The 19,231-nt window shown below is 38.2% G+C and overlaps 2 protein-coding genes across 3 annotated transcripts; one reads left to right on the forward strand and one right to left on the reverse strand.

The window, feature by feature from the left end:
- Positions 1–11,738: 11,738 nt before the first annotated feature.
- LOC145787914 (zinc finger BED domain-containing protein 5-like) lies at positions 11,739–12,935 on the reverse strand. Its single transcript, XM_082599752.1, has one exon. The coding sequence runs from the start codon at positions 12,933–12,935 to the stop codon at positions 11,739–11,741; it is 1,197 nt and encodes a 398-aa protein (XP_082455878.1).
- A 152-nt stretch (positions 12,936–13,087) lies between these two features.
- On the forward strand, positions 13,088–18,784 carry LOC145787502 (uncharacterized). 2 transcript variants are annotated; one of them, XM_082599258.1, is made up of 6 exons: positions 13,088–13,158; positions 14,118–14,335; positions 14,643–14,769; positions 15,284–15,473; positions 15,661–15,740; positions 16,712–18,784. In XM_082599258.1, the coding sequence occupies exons 2-6, from the start codon at positions 14,177–14,179 to the stop codon at positions 16,996–16,998; spliced, it is 843 nt and encodes a 280-aa protein (XP_082455384.1). In that variant the 5' UTR covers positions 13,088–13,158; positions 14,118–14,176; the 3' UTR covers positions 16,999–18,784. The 2 variants fall into 2 exon arrangements, with proteins under 2 accessions (XP_082455384.1, XP_082455383.1); XM_082599257.1 differs by lacking the exon at positions 13,088–13,158 and having other exon boundaries at positions 13,971–14,335.
- The last annotated feature ends 447 nt before the right edge of the window (positions 18,785–19,231 follow it).

Below are 19,231 nucleotides of genomic sequence, written 5' to 3' on the forward strand. Positions count from 1 at the left end.
CTGCGCAAGTGTCTGTAGTGAAGCGTGACGGCCGACACGTAAAACGGAGCAAAAAGAGGAGTTTCCACTCATTGTGTTATATCTCGTTGATCCAAACATATAGAAAATTAAAGTTATCTTTTGCCAATTCGGGTTTTGCTTTACTTGAACAAGACATGCAGCAACAGTTTTCAAAGTTTCCAAATAGAAAAGAAAGATATTTGAGCTATTTCAAAAAAATTTGCATACAACGTTTTTCTCATTTAAGTAAGTTATAACTTTGTTTGTTTTTTTGTTTTTCATATCTTTATCCTGCATTGCGGGAAAGCGGACTTGAGCGCTATGCATCGGTGTAGGCTACGCCTTCCGACGTACACCTGACCCACGCTGCAGCCGACTGCAATGTCTGTTTCCAGTTGTCTGCGCTACTTATGACTTAAATTTGGTACTACCCATTACTCGAAATCGACCACTCATTCACTGGGTAGAGGCAATTATCGTAAAGTTTCTTGCCCAGAGAAACAACAGCAAGTGCAGGTGATGGGTGGCTTTCAACTGCAACTTTTTCCAAATAGGCTTCCTCTTTCCTGCAGGAAGATCACCATAGAGAGATTGACAACTTGGATCTTCAAGTAATAGGCTAAACTTCATGATGAGCTAACGCATTAAGAGTGTTCCCCTCAAGACCATCAGCACTTTTGATAACCCACTAAGGCCGATCAACATAGCAACAGTCTTTTTGACTTGTTTTTTTATTTATTTATTTTTACTCATATAAATTGTTAAATAAAATTTAATTTTCTTTTTTTGCTTTTATTTCTATTTTTTTTTAAATTCTATTGGGGTATGTGACCCTGCCATATTTTGACCGTGCCATGAACTATATTTGGAAAATGAAAAATGTTTTAATCAATCAAAGTTAAAACAGAGGTTTAAATTTATCAGTAGGCCCGCGTCAAAGAATATTAAAATGCTATAGGCCTGTAGCGGACAACGGGTAACTTAATTTATCCGCCCATACCTAGCTGTGATACTAGTCTACAGCGACATTTCGGGCACAACAATGTGGCAGAAATGATCCGAGAACGAGGTCTGCACTTCTTTACTACAAGTATGATTTTATTGTCACCACATAACTTAAAAGATTGCAATCGTCTTTCCACAACAGAACGTAATCCAAATCATAAGTCCAACCCAGGAAACTGCACACTGAACGTTGACTGACGGAGCCAGAATTAATATCACTCATGGGCTCCGTTAGAGGGGGGGCCGCGGGGGTGATTACCCCCCACCAATTGGAGTGGGGGGTAACTAATGCAAAATTACCCCCCCACTAATGTAGAGATAAAAGTTTAATTTTTATATTTTTTCTACTTTTGTGTTTTATTTTCATTTTTTTGTTTTGTTGCACACTCCGACTCGCAAGACATCGCAAATATGCAACAGAGACCTGCATAATGCTATGGGAATTGTTCAGGAGCTAAGTAGTTTACAAAATCAGTCTGGCAAGTTCAAAATCGCCCTGCAGGAGGAATCCCACCATGGCTTGCACACTTTGTGCCAAACAAGATGGCTGACACGTGTACCGGCCATTTCTTCAGTGTTGTCAAACCACGAAGCCTTGTTAAACACACTTCAAAATTTCAACAATGCGAAATCATTAGGCCTTTATTCCCAATTATTGCAAGGCAACACATAGCCTACTTTGCATTGCAGTTTTGCCAAGTTTTATTCAAACTACTTGAAAAGATAACTGGTCTGTTGCAGATCAAGTCTTATACCATCAGCGACATGATGGAGCTGGTTGAAAACTCAAAAGTTAATTACCAGAGTCTTAGAAATGAAGAACAATTTATGCAGTTATAGGCTACAAGGAATTTCAGCAGCAAGTAGATAGCTTAGGCTTAGCTAAAGTCCAAATTTCAAGAAAGCGCTGTAAGCAAAGTGCTTCCCATGACCTCGCTTCTCATTACAGAAGGCAGGTCTATGCATCTATTGACAGCATAGTGCATTAGTGCAAGGCCTCACCTACCGCTTCAATGGCGAAGAAATTAAAACTCACCAAATGCTTGAAGTTTTAGTATCTGGCATAGTCAACGACAGTGCTGTTACAGCGTTGGAACGATATGGCTTTCGACGTGAAAATTTTGGGCCAAAATTTAAGCTAGTTCCATCAGAAATTTGGACCGATCAAGTAGCCTATGTGTGCGATGTTCGAAACAAGTTAATGGGACTTAGGCCTATTATTGTCAAAGAGTTTTATGCCAGTGTGGAAAAACTTGTAAAATTGCTATTGGTCAATGGCCCTTCTTCTGCAGAAGCTGAAAGATCGTTTAGCTCGCTACGCCGCTTAAAAACATGGCTTCAAAACACAATGACTGCTTCAAGACTCAATTTCATTGCCATGTGCCATGCCCATCAAGTGTATTTGGATGAACTAAGTGTAGATGAAACCTGCAAAGAATTTTTTTCAACAATGCACAAAGATTTAAAGTCTTTCACTGTGGATGTTATGGCACAGGTTGTCGTGCTGTATTCATGTAATTGTAAATTAAGTTTTATAGATTATTATAGCTTTGACCTTAACGCTTTTGGCCTTTTAAATCTAATATTTTAGCGTCCGAAGTCCAAAATTTGGAAGACTTGAGCCAAGGAAGAATACAGAGAGGGATTTTGCGTACGTCCCCTCTTCCAGTCAAAATTGTCTCAAAACCTCAAAAAATGTGGCAAATGTTAAAAAGCTTTTGCTCGTGATTTCAGATACGTTGAAAGAATTTTTCGATTTTAAATCGTGCTGAAAAGCAAAAATTTTGCGCCTTCGGCGCGAAACATGCAGCCTAAGACGCTGTATAAGAAACTGAAGCTTTCAGTAATGCGAAGGGGGTGTGGGGAGCGACCTTCCAGAAGTATATGTGATGCGATAATCCAATAAGCCCCTGTCGATGTAAAAACATCGTTCCCGCCCCTGCTTAAATTACCCCCCCCCCCCACTCTCAGGAAGTGTCCGGAGCCCCTGATATCACTACTGTACCAAAATCATATTATAGTGAACTGCACCAAAAATTATACAGTAGCCTACTCTGACGTAGGCTACTACCTACACCAAAAGTAAAATTCTCTGTCTGTCGGATGGTCGGCCAAAACGCGATATACCTAGTCGCTGAGGAATGAAGCATCTGTAAGCTATAACGTTGAAAAGACGAAAAATTACGCATATGTGATTGAAAGGTGCCGGTTGCAAGAATGCGTTTAACTGATTGGCATACGATTTCTTAAGAGGCAAGCAAATTCCTAATCATACCTCAGGAAGCCCAAAGCACACTTGCCAAACTACATGAATTGCTTGACTTACTGGGTAACATCACATATATGCAACAGAACGATAATTTCAAAGCGGTAACAGGCGTTTAAGAAAATTTGAAAAGACCTAAGGTGAAACGCAGGGCGCTACAGACACCCCCGCGAGAAGGCAAACGGGGGGAGCCGTTTGACTTCTGATGAGGATGTATGGCGGAAGAAACGTACAAGTGAAAGGCACACAATGCGCAGCACAACTTCGCATAATACATCGCACAGAAATGACACACAGTGAACAACAAGACGGGGTCGGATCCCCTCCGCACGGCGCGAGAGCTAACAGTTCCTCTGATTCCAGGGAGCGGCTGGTCGGCTCTTGATTGGTAGAAGCAGAGGTCTCGTGCGGCGGACATCCGGCCACGATGATTCCTAAATAGCACAAAAAATGTAGGAGGTTACAATTACAACGCTTACAATTAAGTTACAATTACAATTACAACAAGGTTACAATTACAACTACAAGGTTACAGTTACAACGAGAAGGTTACAATTATAGACAATGAGAAGCACAATCTACGCTCTACGCAATGACGATCCAATCACTACGGTAATTATAGGTTATTACTGCGGAAACAAATATTGTCTAAATGCAGTACACGAAGTTTAAGTTGTGAAAATTGATGAAGCATGTCAGAGGGCACAGAGCGCACTCTCTCTACGAAACGGAGGGACAGTCCGAACAACGGCCGTGCGAAGCAGTCGCACGAACTGCCACAACCCGCGGCGCGAGAGCAAAGCGTCATGACAGCAGGACGGGAATACTAGCTAAACGGGGAAGGTGAAAAAAACGGACAAACGTTTAAATGAAACCAGACCAGGACTGTAGTGCCAGCAGACGACCAAAGGAAGCGACGAGGCTTGAAGTGCCTAGTCTCACGACAACCTGCACATTATAGGAACTGAAAGATAGATGTACTGAAAGCATGCTAGCTATGCGAAGCGACTGAACGTGGAACCGGTCCAACAGGGCGAACAAGTGACTGCGAACAACATGTCGGTTATGTGCATGACATGTCGGTGAAGGCTGTGGCTTCACAGCAACGCTTACTGAGAGGACAGTGAAACCTGGAAGATACACATTAAGTACACTCCGCTGAGACGACACGCCAGCGAAGACGAACAGCGTATGAGCAAGTTCCTAACAGTGGCTACAAAGATGAACAACAAGGCGCTACGTGAACAAACGGATGAAACTCCTACAGATGACCAGTGGTCAGACAAGGATTATAACAAGGTAAAGGAAGTGTACTGCGTCGCACGCCTATACGGGGGAAGCGCAGCTCCTAAAGACAACTACAGAGCAGGGAACTGCTAAACGAGGGAGTGATTAACTGAGGAAATCTATGCAGTTCCAAGTCTTATCCAGGACTAAGGAATGGTTGCAGTTTTCCGTCATGCCCAGGACCGAGACTACTGTAATTAATACGATAACTGTATGCAAGAACGGTGCCTAGCTAACTAAGGAAAGGTTGGTTGAATGGATGGATGCAGTTTTACGTCGTGCCCAGGACGAGGAACTAAACAGTGAATGTACAGAGAAGCCTGGGATATATACAGGCCTCACAGTCCGGTGTCTGCAGGGAGTCGCCCGGACGGGGGCGAAACACGTTGTCATCGCTGCTGTCAAGACGCCCCGATCGCGAGCCCAGAGTAAGGCGACGACCAAGGACAGCAACGGCGAGGGAGATTGAAAGGCTTATGGCCGACACAATAACAAAAAAGTAGTACATAGACATTGTAAATTAACACTTAACTTGAGTCCAGGGATCCAACTCGAACTTGAACTTGATCGAACTCGAACATGATAGTTGTAGCAGTCGTTGTTGAAGCGTCCGGTAAAGAGAATCGTACAATACTCCACAGGAAAGTAATATAATCCAATGTAAGTTTCACGCTAATCCAAAATCACGTCGGGGTCACCATAAATATGTAGCGGACAACGGGTAACTTAACTTATCCGCCCATACCTAGCTGTGATACTAGTCTACAGCGACATTTCGGGCACAACAATGTGGCAGAAATGATCCGAGAACGAGGTCTGCACTTCTTTACTACAAGTATGATTTTATTGTCACCACATAACTTAAAAGATTGCAATCGTCTTTCCACAACAGAACGTAATCCAAATCATAAGTCCAACCCAGGAAACTGCACACTGAACCTTGACTGACGGAGCCAGAATTAATATCACTACTGTACCAAAATCATATTATAGTGAACTGCACCAAAAATTATACAGTACTCTGACGTAGGCTACTACCTACACCAAAAGTAAAATTCTCTGTCTGTCGGATGGTCGACCAAAACGCGATATACATAGTCGCTGAGGAATGAAGCATCTGTAAGCTATAACGTTGAAAAGACGAAAAATTACGCATATGTGATTGAAAGGTGCCGGTTGCAAGAATGCGTTTAACTGATTGGCATACGATTTCTTAAGAGGCAAGCAAATTTCTAATCATACTTCAGGAAGCCCAAAGCCAACGATAATTTCAAAGCGGTAACAGTCGTTTAAGAAAAGTTGAAAAGACCTAAGGTGAAACGCAGGGCGCTACAGGCCTATCTGGTCAACCCTTTTATACAACTCTGAAACTTGCGTACCGGTAGTGTCACAAAAAATGGAAAAAACAGATCGATGCCTTCGAGCTCTGGTCATACAAGCAAATGTTAAAAATTTCATGGAAACAAAAGATCACTAACGATGAAGTATTATATAAATTCAATTCAAGCAAAATTCTCTTACAAATAGTCAAAAGAAGAAAATTGAAGTATTTCGGACACACAATAAGGCAAAACTCTATTTGAATAAGGTGTTCTTTGTTGTAATCAGAGTAAAAAAAAAAATAAATAATTTAGTGGTATAACAATTCTGACTGCGTTTGTTAAGTGGAGCTGTTGCTTTTCTTTCTTATACTGAAGAAATGAGAAAAATTCTCATCAACTCCATCCTCTGGTACATGTATGATCGAGTTGATGTAACAACCGGGGATGTCATCACAAAGCTAGTTGTTGAATACTACTCAACAGACGAAATTGAAAAGGCTAAAGATGTTCTGTATGAAAACTTTATTCCAGCATCAGGTCGAAAGAAAATTCGAAAAGGACAAAACAAAAGTGAGAAAAACGTTGAAGACATGATTGAAATTATTCATGAAATGTCTTCAACTAATGACAAAGATGGAATCCCCATCTTAGTTACTGATTCTAGTAAATTTCCCCCACTGGATATAACTCATCTGGATGCTGTTGCCATGTACACTGATTTAATTACCTTAAAGAAAGAGTTTCAATGTCTGAAAAATGAAAAAGAAAAGGAAAAATGTATCATAAAAGAAATTCAAGATGCGGTGTCCATGCTCAAAAAACAAAATGTTGATAAAACCACTAATGTCTGGGAAGTAAATACGCAGCCCAAAGTCATTCCACATTTAGCAGGATTATCTGCACCTTCATATAGCCAAGCTGTTAAATCTACTCTGTCAAAGGGCAAAAACAATAATCCTGGTAATGACTCACTTGAGCAACGTAGTGGTGATCTTTCAAAACAAAATACCAAAAGCATACCGATAGAAGAAAAATGGAAAACTGTATCCAGAAAGAAAAGGGACTTGCCTATAGGAAAGATGGAAGCAACTTCCTTCAAGGCTGTTTCCAAACCAGTTCACATTTTTACAACCAGATATAGCCCGGAAACCTCTCCCAGTGAAATAGAGGATTTTGTTAAGCAACAGTTTACTTTGGCAACTAATATTACATGTGAAAAGCTCAAAACTAAATACTTATCATATGCTTCCTTCAAAATCTCAATTCATGGTGTTACTCTAAAAGATATGCTGGACTTGGACAAATGGCCTGCTGGCATCTTAGTGAAAAAATTCTTCCACACTCCTGCAAAAATCAATGCCAATGCAAGCATATCACTAACACAAACATCCAATGACAGCAGGTAAAGAGGAATCAGTAAAAGTAGTGTCTTTTAACTGCAGAGGATTACAATCTTCACTGCATGATATAAAAGAACTCTGTAAAGAATACCAAATTATATTCCTACAAGAAACATGGTTGGCTAAACAAAACTTGGACACACTGGCAACTATCAGTGACCAGCACTACTCTTTTGGTGTCTCTTCATTTGATCATGGAGATGGGATCAGGACAGGAAGACCTCATGGAGGGGTTGCTGTTCTTTGGGCTAAATCTTTATGTACATCCATGATAAAAAATTACGATCAAAGCATCATCGGAATACAAGTAGACAAACTAGACATGAATGACAAATCTATCTGTTTTATTGACATTTACATGCCATATTGTTGTACAGCAAACAGAGAAGAATTCCAAGACCATTTGGGCAAATTAAGTGCCTTATGCCTCCAACTTAATAATTGTAACATATGTCTAATAGGAGATTTCAACGCCAGCCAAACAAATCAGTTTGGGAATATGTTAGACAAATTCTGCCATGACAATGACTTTGTTATCTCTGACCATGAACTGTTACAAGCTAATACCTTCACTTATGTAAGTGAAGCACATGGCACAACCAGTTGGGTCGATCATTGCTTAAGTACAAAATCAGTGCATTCTACTATTCAAGAAATAAAGGTTCTACAGGAGTTCATAACCTCTGACCATAAACCTCTTGCAGTAACTTTCACTTGTGAAAACCTCCCAAGAGTGGAAATGGATAGTGGGTCTTTGTTGATGAAACCTAGCAAGATCCAATGGCAATATCTTTCTCAGCAGCAAAAAGAAGACTATAGAAGTTCAAGCAAGTATTTTCTTTCACAAGTACCCATACCATTCAAAACCATTAACTGTACAGACCCCAATTGTAGTAATGATCTTCATCAAAGAGAAGTTGAATTGTTTTATGATAACTTGATACATGCTCTACATATGTCAGCAAATCCGTTTTCTCAGACAATCAAAAAAAGATCCAAATTAGAAATCACAGGATGGAATGACAAAGTTCACACTGCTCACCAAGTTGCTAGAAATGCTTATCTAGAATGGTTGTCGAGTGGTAAGCCTCTCACTGGCCTTACTTTTAAAAAGATGAAAACAACTAGAAAAAATTTTAAATATGCATTACGGAAATGTCGATCAGAGACTGCACAGCTTAAAGCTGATTCTCTTGCTGAAGCCCTTCATCAGGAAAATTCGCGAAAATCATTTTGGCAAAAAATTAAGTCCTCTAAAGTTAAAGGTCCTATCTCTTCAACAGTAGGAGGAGCAATTGGGTCTACTGCGGTGACTGAGATGTGGAAAAATTATTATGGCAATTTATTAAACTCTGTGCGTAACAATCCTACAAGTGAAGCAATAGACATGTCGATGCAAGACACTGAAGCTTATGCCAATATCGAGAAATATCAATGCACTACTGAAACGATACAAATGCTACTATGCAAATTACCCTGTAATAGATCTGCTGGAAGTGATAAAATTTCAGCCGAACATCTAGTATATGCAGATGAACTATTGTGCTTCTTATTCAGCTTATTGTTTAATGTATGCCTTTCTCATGGTATGCTGCCTTCACCTTGTTTAAATACCATAATTATTCCTGTTTGTAAGAACAACAAAGGCAATATTCAGGATGCTGGAAATTACAGACCCATTGCAGTGGCAACTGTAGTGTCCAAATTATTTGAACATTATATCCTTGAGCATATTTCACCGTTTTTAAATACATCTGACAATCAGTTTGGATTTAAGCCAAAACATGGCACAGATTTATGTGTTTATCTTTATAAACAAACAGTATCTCATTACATACACAGCAATAGTCCTGTGTTTAGTGTATTTCTGGATGCATCCAAAGCATTTGATAGAGTTAATCACAATATCTTATTTAACAAGTTAGTTTCACGGAATGTTCCTATGTGCTTTGTACGATTATTGAAGCATTGGTATAAAGAACAAATAATGAGAATAAAGTGGAGGAATCAAATTTCTGACTCCTTCCATGTCACCAACGGAGTAAGGCAGGGAGGGGTTTTAAGTCCTTACCTGTTTTCTTTGTATATAGATGACTTATCGACTGAATTGAATTCCCTAGATGTCGGATGTAATACTGGTTCATCTCACTTGAATCACCTATTGTTTGCAGATGACTTGTGTGTATTTAGTCCAAGTGCTAAAGGTACCCAAAAACTCATTGATGTGTGTGAATCCTATGCTTCTAGACATGACATTATTTTCAACTGTAACAAAACTGTTGGATTGGTCCATCAATGTCGCAAATTTAAAGTTTTGACTTCTCCATGCATGCGGCTGTACAATACACAAATTAAATTTGTTGAACAAGTGAAATATTTAGGTATACTGATTGATGATACCATCAGTGATGACGCAGATATTAAAAGGCAAGTGCGATCTCTTTATGTCGCTGCCAATCAGCTTAGATCCAAGTTTGGAAATTGCTCTACCGAAGTTAAAAATATAATGTACCAATCATATTGTATGCCAATGTATGGTTCGCAACTATGGTGTAACTATAAAACTTCTACTTTAAATCGCATACGAGTTGCTTACAACGACTCGTACAGAATTATCCACAATTTGTCAAGATGCGACAGTGCTAGAGTGTATCAGGTACAGAACGACGTGTTAACATTTGATGCTCTATTAAGAAAAAATTGCTATGCATTTGTAGAACGTTGCAAAAGATCAATTAATCCACTTTTGCGCAATGTTATGTCTTCTGATTGCTACTTTAATTCTACATTTTATATTCACTACAACAGTATTTTGTACGTTGTTTGATGTAGCCTGCTTGATGTTGTGTTAGTCTGATATTTTGTGTGATGACTGTTAAAAATTTGAATTCTATGGACTTTGAGTCTGATTGCAAATAAATAAATAAAAAATAAATTAATAGAAGGGAAGATAAATGGTAAAAGAAACAAAGGCAGACTAAGAATGATTTGGAGTTTGGACATCAAACATCATTAAATGGACAAAATTAAGTTATGAAAACGCAGTACGAACAGCTCATGGTCGAGAACAATGGCGCATTGTATCCAATCAATCATTGTATCCATCAATGCAGAAATAAAAACAAACTAAACTGTTCGTTGCAAAAAAGCGTCAATTACCCTGGCTGTTTAGATTGACCAACACAAGTTTTTTTTTTTTTACAAGATTGACCAACACAAGTAGTCTATTCAATAAGTCGACAACACTGCAACTAAAACTTAAAAAAGCCCAGTGAGAAGGGTTTTGTTTTGTTTGAATTTGTCAAGCAAAAATCAATCGCAGAACATATTTCAAGACAGACATTGCTTTATAAAATTTTAATTGGAAACGTCGTTGTTGTCAAAGTTTGGTACATATTTTGAATTCGCAAATCGCAAAAGTCAGTCTGCTTTGCAATAGGGACTGTGAATTAGTTTGTGTTTTGATAGAAGACCGGTTTCAAAGTGAACATATTTCGATGGTGTCATGCAACTGAGTGAACAAGACATTTAAAACAACGTGTTGTGTAATAGTTGATTAATAAAAAAAACAATTTCCTGCTGCACGTGTATTGTAAACGGATAAGCAAAGTGTATTATACAAGGATAAGTTTTGTGAGTTTGCATGTAGTGTAAGATACTTTACAAACTTATTGGGAAAAATGAAAGAGAACTTTACTCTATTTGGACTGACGGATTCCGTCTATACCTATAGCAAAAAACTGCCCCGGTAGCAGGGTAGCTCAGTTGATTAGAGCACATGACTTCTGAAATGAAGAAGCTTTAAGATCTAGTGGTGCTGGTTCGACTTTCAAGGTGTCAGCTTGAGCAACGCACATTAAGGACTGCTCTCCATTCAGTGGCACCTAATGGATTGAATAATTCCCTGGCAGCAAGACTTCAACTATTGGAAACTTCACTCTGTCAATCTCGGTGATCGGGCCTGCATCAGTAATTCAAAGCCTCTACAACAGTGGTTCTCAACCTTTTTGACTCACGGACTATTCTCAAGCTCGCCTATATATCCGCGGACTCAAGCTATATATTAACAAAAAATAGGTTTTTTGATTTCTATCCAAGAGAGTTTAATACGGTATCAACGAAAAAAGCAAGCACTGTTTTTCACTCAACACACACTCAATGAGAGCCTTGTCCTTGAACTTGCTTGACAAGTTTATCGAATTCCGGAATTATGGTTGTCAGTGCACATCTGATGTCATCTTCCGGTTGAAGTCTATTGCGATACTTCGTTTTGATTATCGTCAGAGTTGAAAAGCCAGATTCACACAGGTAGCCTATGTGGTTGGAAATGGTAAAAGATCTGTTGCAGCTTGCTTGCAAAGATCTGAAAGACTAGGCTCCATCGACTGCACATTTTCCCAAAATTGAGTCAAAGAAGCCTTTTTAAACTTGTCTTTCCACATCTGTCGGCTTTGCAATTCAGTCCATATCTGAATGAAGTTTTAGCGCTGACACCTGAAAAGGATTCCGAATCCAATTAAAGATCCTGCAATAATTGTTGGAAGGAATATAACGATCCAATTCAGAAAGAAATGTGTTGAGGTGCTCAAGAAAGATGGGAAGAATGACGCCCAAATTGATATCTTTCTCTTCCACAAATAAGTTCAATCCTGGGAAAGCAGCTAACCTCCCACTTTTCATTCGATGCATCCACAGCTTTATTTTACGTTTGAATGCATCAATACTTTCCAAAACATCAAAAAATAGTTTCTCTTTTCCTTGCATAGAACTATTCAGTTGGTTTACATGGCTGAAAACATCGGCCAAAAATAGCAACTTCGCAATCCATTCATCATCACGAAAGCGATCAGCAAGTTCATGATTTTGCTCTTTTAAAAAAGCATGGGTTTCCTCTTTAAGAGTAGCCACTCTCTCAAGCACCTTTCCTCGTGACAACCAACGAACAGTTGAATGGAACAGAAGCCCACTGAGTTCCGCTCCCATTTCGTCACACAAAGCACGAAATAAGCGAGTGTTCAAAGGACGAGATTTAATATAATTTACCACAGATACAACCTCTTTGAAAACTATGGCAACATTTTCTTGTATTTCTTTTGTTGCCAAATTTTCTCTGTGGAGAAGACAATGAACAACCGAAATGTTATTGTTTTTCTTTTTCACAAAACGTATGAAGGCTTTCTTACTTCCCATCATGGCTGGAGCACCATCGGCACAAACAGACACGCAATTAGACCACTCAAGCTGATGCTCTTCAAAGTAGTAATCCACTTTCTTGAATATTTCTTCTCCTGTGGTATTTTTAGCAAGTGGACGGCAAAACAGAAACTGCTCAACGAAATCATTTGTGTCAAAATATCGCACAAACACCATGAGCTGTGCATCACTTCCGATATCGGTTGTCTCATCCAGTTGCAAACTAAATCTTTCACAGCATCTTATGGCAGCGATTGTTTGTTGCAGAACATTTCTTGAGAGTTCTTCGATACGCCGCTTCATGGTGTCGTTTGACAAAGGAACCATTTCCAGTTTGTTAGCAGCAGCATCACCACACATTTTCCTGGCCATTTCAACAGATGCTGGTTTAATCAAATTTTCTCCAGCTGTGTGAGGTGCTTTTGCACAAGTGATTTTCCGCAAAAGAAGCACGCACTGCATGACTGTGAGAATATACTATTCCTCCCCAAGCAGTTGGGCGATCAATGCGACTTCGCTTCACCTGATGCTCTTTTCTTTAAATACTTCAAGAGATTTGTTAACAAAATTTCCATGGTTTGATTCTAGGTGCCGACGAAGTTTCGTGGCCTTTAAAGAGCTGTGAGCTAAGACTGTTAAGCACAACACACACTGCGGCTTCACTTCGCCATTCACCTCAATCGAAGTAAATCCAAGCTTCAAGTATTCATCATGATATGCAAAAACTTGTTTTCTTTTAACCATTTTAAGTAATTCTGTCTGAGACTGTTCACCAGGCATCTAATCTAAAACTGACTGTATTCTCACCGGTAGAACACAGTCAGTTTTAGAATTTTAGCCAATTTATTATGACATCACAAAGATAAAGTTGGTGAAATAGGAGCATTTTACGTTTTATTTGTAATACAATATGAACTGATTTCTAGCAAAAGCAACTGTGCTCGCGGACTCATCCAGGCCCTTCCGCGGACTCATTTGAGTCCGCGGACTCGGGGTTGAGAAACACTGCTCTACAAGTATGCGAAACTGCAAGGATTAAGTTCTGCAAAAAGCTTTCCCAGTCCGAGGATAAAGTTTATCGCAGAGCAATGAACCACCTTTTCTTCGCTGAAAACTATCATAAAATCAAACAATACTGCCCTTGTTATTTGTGTGAAAAACATGGTGGGGTCACTTTTGACCCTATAACTTTAAATAAACAAAAAATCCAAGTTATTGAGATAAATTTCATTTTTTAGTTATTTTATTTTGTTCATCAGATTTAGATAAATTACTGTATATTGGTTATTCCTGGCGTGGATGCTATGTGATGTCAAAAACAGTTATAAAATTTGTTTTAACTATTGATGTAGTTTTTGTTCTGTGAGTGTTGAAAATAAACGTAAATATGTTAAATTTGTTAACGTTACTTAGCTTTGTGTGCTCAATGCTTATGGTACAAGACAAACTCTCTATTAAAACTCTATTATATATTTGTGTTGTATCAGGAATCATACTGTAAGGACAAATATATTTGTATAATATTATATAAAATTTGTGTTATTTCGGTATTAACCAGAAATTATACTGTAAGCACAAATATGGAATTGTCTTTTGATGAAAGTTCAGCAAATAATACATCTTCTTTCTTGGATGTGTCCTCAGAGGATGATGGAGATCTTTATACTACATTAACTAGCCTTCCTGAAGAGCTTCAAAGTAGAATGGATGAAGTTGTAAAGTATTCTGACATTCCAAAACTTGCAGCTGCTTTTGGATTTTGTGTTGTGATGCACTGGAAAGATTTCGGTGAAAGATGGTTAAAGATGTCACATAATCATACCGAAGATATTGATGCAGATAATAAGAAACGATCTGAACAGGTTTGAAGCTTGAAAATAGGTTGTGGTAGCTTAATGTGTTGACTAAATTACTTAAAAACTGGGGTGAATGATAATAAGTTTTGAAGCATTGGTATTGTTTTCCCACTAAAGAAATAGTTTTTATTAACAAGCACTACGTACCGGTAGTAGATTCAACTTGTGTTAATAAACTTTCATTTCTCATGATTGTTTGCATTTGTTTGACCAGTTTTAAAACTAACAAATCTGTTTCACAACCTCTTGCAAATATCGAGATGCCTTGTCTATGTTTTAGCATTTTATAATAGTTATTATGATTATTATCCAGATTCTTCAAATGTTTCACACGTGGCGGGATTTACATGGTGACCATTCAACACCACAAAACATTATAAATGCATTCAATGAAGCAAAGCTTGTTGGAATTAAGCAACGCTGGTTTGCTGAGTATAAAAGTATGAATTTTGTTATTTGGCAATACCCGATACCTGCAGTTATTTTATGATCACTATTTAAAGTTTTAGGGCTGGTTATCGTTTGCTGGGCTGGCACTAGAATGGCATATAGAGGTTTAGAAATTTTGTTTTTTAAGATGGTTTTATTTCATATTCCTTCAAGCTTTCATTGTGAAAAAACATATGAGTTTTAAAGTTAAATTTAAGGTCTGCTGATGACCGTTTTCATTTTGTATATGTCCTATGTGTTAGTATGTTTCTCGGCAGTTTAGTGATTGCAAGACTTCAAAGCGATAGACACCGTGTTTTGCCCATTAGGCTGAGCTCGGCTCGACTACAAAGAAACACATGTTTTTGAAAAAGTCTTAATGGCTAGTGTGGATGCTACACCGGTAGGGTTAGCGAAATGCAGTGCTCACTTTTCTATAGTGAGTAGGTCAAGCTTGTGCTGACGCCAGGTATATTACTCCAGAGATACCTAACCGAAGTTACATTACTATCATATTTTTTCCAGCTGAAAAGAAAGATGTAATTGAATCGTTTTTTCAAATGAGAACTGAAGTAATACTCAAGTTGTCACAAGCTGCTATAGCAGAAGAAAATTGGCAACAAATCGTATTGAAACTAAAAATTGATGACAAGCTTCTTGATGTGAATGAAACACGTGATTCTCGCAGTACAAAAAGAAACAGAATTTTACAAATGTATGTTTATTTTTGGTTCAGTTTTCACACTTAATGCTTTAGTGAACTTCAAAATAACACTCATAAACTCAATCAAATTATTTTGCGATATTTGTTTTATATGGATTTATGAGTGATTTTAATATGATTATACCCATTCAGTGTTGGTTTAATTGTGTTTTACCTTGTTTTTTTATTCACTTTTTAGGTTTGAGAATAGATATGGCTACTCCAAAGATGTAATCGATCTTTTTGATCAAGTTTTCTCCAAAGAAAACATTATACCAAGTGAGATTTTATGCTGTGACATAGTGTGTGGAATCTGAATACATTCAGATAGTCATGTGGTGTAGCGATTTCATCAGTTTTGTTTGCAATGCAATGGGAACAGTTGTCTTTGTTATTTTGCAAACATTGCAACAGCAAGCCTGAAACTAGGATTGGCCAACCACAATGCTTTTTGCCATAAATAATAACAGTTTATTGTACAGAATGACCCCCTCCCACCCCGAAATAATACAGAACTGATTTAAGATTCATTTGGTTTTTGGATTGTTGGTTTTATGTTTTAAAGGCCAGTATATAAAATTAAGATTACTAAAAAAAACTTTAGTAATTGTTTACAATTTCAAATTTGTTTCAAAGAGCTCTGTTGACATGTCACTGTTCTACACTTGAATAAAGATTAAACTTACATGATTATAATTCCTGTTGATATATTTTATTATGTATCATACGAGGTAATTTAATCGATGTTTAATTGTTTATATTCTCCTAAAGAGTTATAATAATCACCATTTTGTTTGGTTTTGAATCTTTATCCTTGCACTAACAAAGCCTTGATATGTGAATTAGGTCATTCCTGGTAGTTTCGCATACTTGTAGAAATGTAGAATGTAGATGCGTTGACGCAAGGCCGGTTACCGGGATTAACAGAGTGAAATTTCCGATTGTTAAAAGTCTTGTTGCGGGGAATTATTCCATCTGTTAGGTGCCACTAAATGGAGAGCAGTCCTTAGAATGACTTGCTCAAGCGCACACTCCGAGAGTCGAACTAGCGCCACTTGATCTTGAAGCTTCTTCGTTTTTCGGCAGTCGATGTTATGTTAAAGTAGTAGCATACAGTGTGGTAGAATCATTGTTATCTTCAGTTAATTTATTCCGATTTAGTTTGCTTGATGTAGTTTAACAGAAATTTAAGGAATTTTGCTATAATACTTTAAAGAGTAATTTTTGTAACCTTTCTGTTTTTCTTGCAGTCCGTCGACTTCCTACTACGAGAGATACTACCAAACAATACCCGTTTTACCTTCGAACTATTGGAAATGTTCGCAAATGTCAAGGTTGTGAGGCGTACTTTAAATACTCACCTTCCAAAGACGACATGGTGATTGCTCATAGGGAATATGTCAGATACAAAAAAGATGGCGAAGTGGTGGAGGATTTTACTTATGGGCATTATCACTATGATGAGAAGTGTGTCAGATCGAACCACAAGCATTTTAACATCGACAGAGACTTAGTATTGTGCACAAAAACTTCGTAAGTTTTTATGCATTATACAATGCCACAAGTACATAAACCCGATTGAACTGAAAAAAACTTATTGTTTTAAATTTAATGTATAAATATAAATACCTGTATTCAAAAATGTTCAGATGTTTAAAGAATATTCGAAATATTTCCCGATGGATTTTTTATTGAATTATATGTGGGACAATAATGACTGCTTTTTATCAGACAAATCCTTTTTTGTTTGTGAAATGCTTCTTTTTTGCTGTTGAGGTCGTAATGTGGTCGCATCTGATTTCACCTTCAATGAATTAGGTGCTAAAATATTTTGTTTCTGTAATAGATGTGCGGCCAACCCTGTCAAATAATCTTTCGTGAGTGTCATTGTTGATTCTTGTTTGGCATCAGGAAAGTTTGCTTGAACCGAAACAATTCTATTCTTAATTTGCACTGTGGCTAGTTTTCTGTTATGACGTCACTGGGAAAACGACACCTGCTACAATACACAGTGCACAGTACCAGCGGGTCAATACATGTAAAAAGTTACAGGCTCTGATTTGCACCTTAAGCAGTGACGCACGCAGGATTGTGTGACAGGGGGAAGGGGCATTCGATTCAACAAGGTGGGGACTGCAGTGTTCCCTCTAAGACGCGCAACTGAGCAATTGCACAGTACCACCAGACTATTTGCCCAGTAAAATCTCATTCTTGCACACTTGTAATTTCCAAATTTAAAAGTAAAATGATCTTCAACATTATTTTTGGACAGAACGCTTCTGCGCTTATCGCATTTATACCATGTGCTGATGCACATGAGCATAATGTACCCTTTTGTTACATCACAATCCTTTGTGATGTAACACAATCCTTTGTGATGTAACTATTTGAAGCATATAAATGTGTAATTTGGTCGCTTTTTATTAAACTTCTTCTAGACCAGTGGTTCCCAAACTCGGTTCACTAAGTTGGTAATTCATTTTAATTCAGCATTAAAATGCTCATGCTCACTAAATCAAATATTTGCTCAGCGTAAAATTTTCTTAGAGGGAACACTGGTGGGGAGCATAGCCCAACCCCCTACCCCTCTACTTACGCCACTGGCATTGATGCATCGGTTGTTTGTAGCCTATATATTTGTCACTTGCACTTTCTGCTCCAAATTTCTATCATTTAAAATTTATATGATACATTCTCGTTTATTAAATCAATCTTTTTTGTATTTAAGTTGCAAGCCACTTGTTGGAACTATGTATTTCAGTTCCAGTCAGCGAGTATTCGAAAATCGAATTCCACATTTGTTAGATGCCTATCGTAACCTCCGTGCCAAAATAACGAAAATGTTTCCTCTTGAATCATGCCCTCATAAAGCTATACGTGCACTTTTTAAGATGTGTGAGCTCTTTCTTTACAATGGAATAGCTTCCACAGTGTGATACCCTATTCGTTGCTTTTTTTCACTTCATTTCAGTTGCCATAGACCACCGGTGCTACTTTGTAGGTAACTTTGATAGAACTATTGAAATGCCTCTTGCACAGTGGCAACTATTGATGGGCTACGATACATCATTGTTTTTAGCAGCCGATTGTGGGTAAACGTTATGGTCAGCAAAAACGATTGATGTTTATTTTGGTGAGAACTCAGAACCTTGGGGCTGTCTGCAGAGTGGGTCGCTCCTTTTACATAACTACATCATTGTTTGTATAGGCTACATTTTTTGCTTGGCATTTGAATCGTGTTCAGTTGACTTCGCTGCTTTCACGCAATAGAAATTTGACTTTTTGCTTCATTTTGCTGTCCATTATCACAATGAATTGTTTTCTATTCGCCATGTTCGGTGCCCAAGAGGAAGAGTATAGTTACACTAAAGTCACACGAAAGGAATATAGAAAGAACAGATGAAGGATGGGGTAGGCTAAACAAGGTTAGACTGAAAAAGGAAAATGCAATAGAGAGAATAGGTGAAGACAATAAGATCGCTGCAAGAGTGAAGACAATAGCTAGGGTACATGACAAAAATCTTTACCTCTACAAAATACAAAGGCTACCATGGCTCACTATATTACAGGCTTAGGGAACGTTCAAATATTACGTAACGCCTTCGAGGGGGGGGGGGGTATGCAAAGCGTTACGTTAGCGTCACATGGGGGGGGAGGGGGTTCAAGCAAAACGTTACGTAACGCTTTCGAGTACGGAATGGTAGTTTTTTTGTGCTGAATTCGTAGTGAAAAAGCGTTACATGAGGGAGGGGGGGATTGAAAAAAGCGTT

Source organism: Aplidium turbinatum, chromosome 18 (assembly GCF_918807975.1).
Source record: "Aplidium turbinatum chromosome 18, kaAplTurb1.1, whole genome shotgun sequence".
NCBI lineage: Eukaryota > Metazoa > Chordata > Ascidiacea > Aplousobranchia > Polyclinidae > Aplidium > Aplidium turbinatum.

Coding starts and splice junctions, on each gene's coding strand:
- LOC145787914 (XM_082599752.1), bottom strand. CDS start 12,935: ATGCAGTGCGTGCTTCTTTTGCGGAAAATCACTTGTGCAAAAGCACCT.
- LOC145787502 (XM_082599257.1), top strand. CDS start 14,054: ATGGAATTGTCTTTTGATGAAAGTTCAGCAAATAATACATCTTCTTTC. Junction 14,770..15,283: donor CTGGTTTGCTGAGTATAAAA/GTATGAATTTTG, acceptor TATTTTTTCCAG/CTGAAAAGAAAGATGTAATT. Junction 15,741..16,711: donor CAAAGAAAACATTATACCAA/GTGAGATTTTAT, acceptor TTTTTCTTGCAG/TCCGTCGACTTCCTACTACG.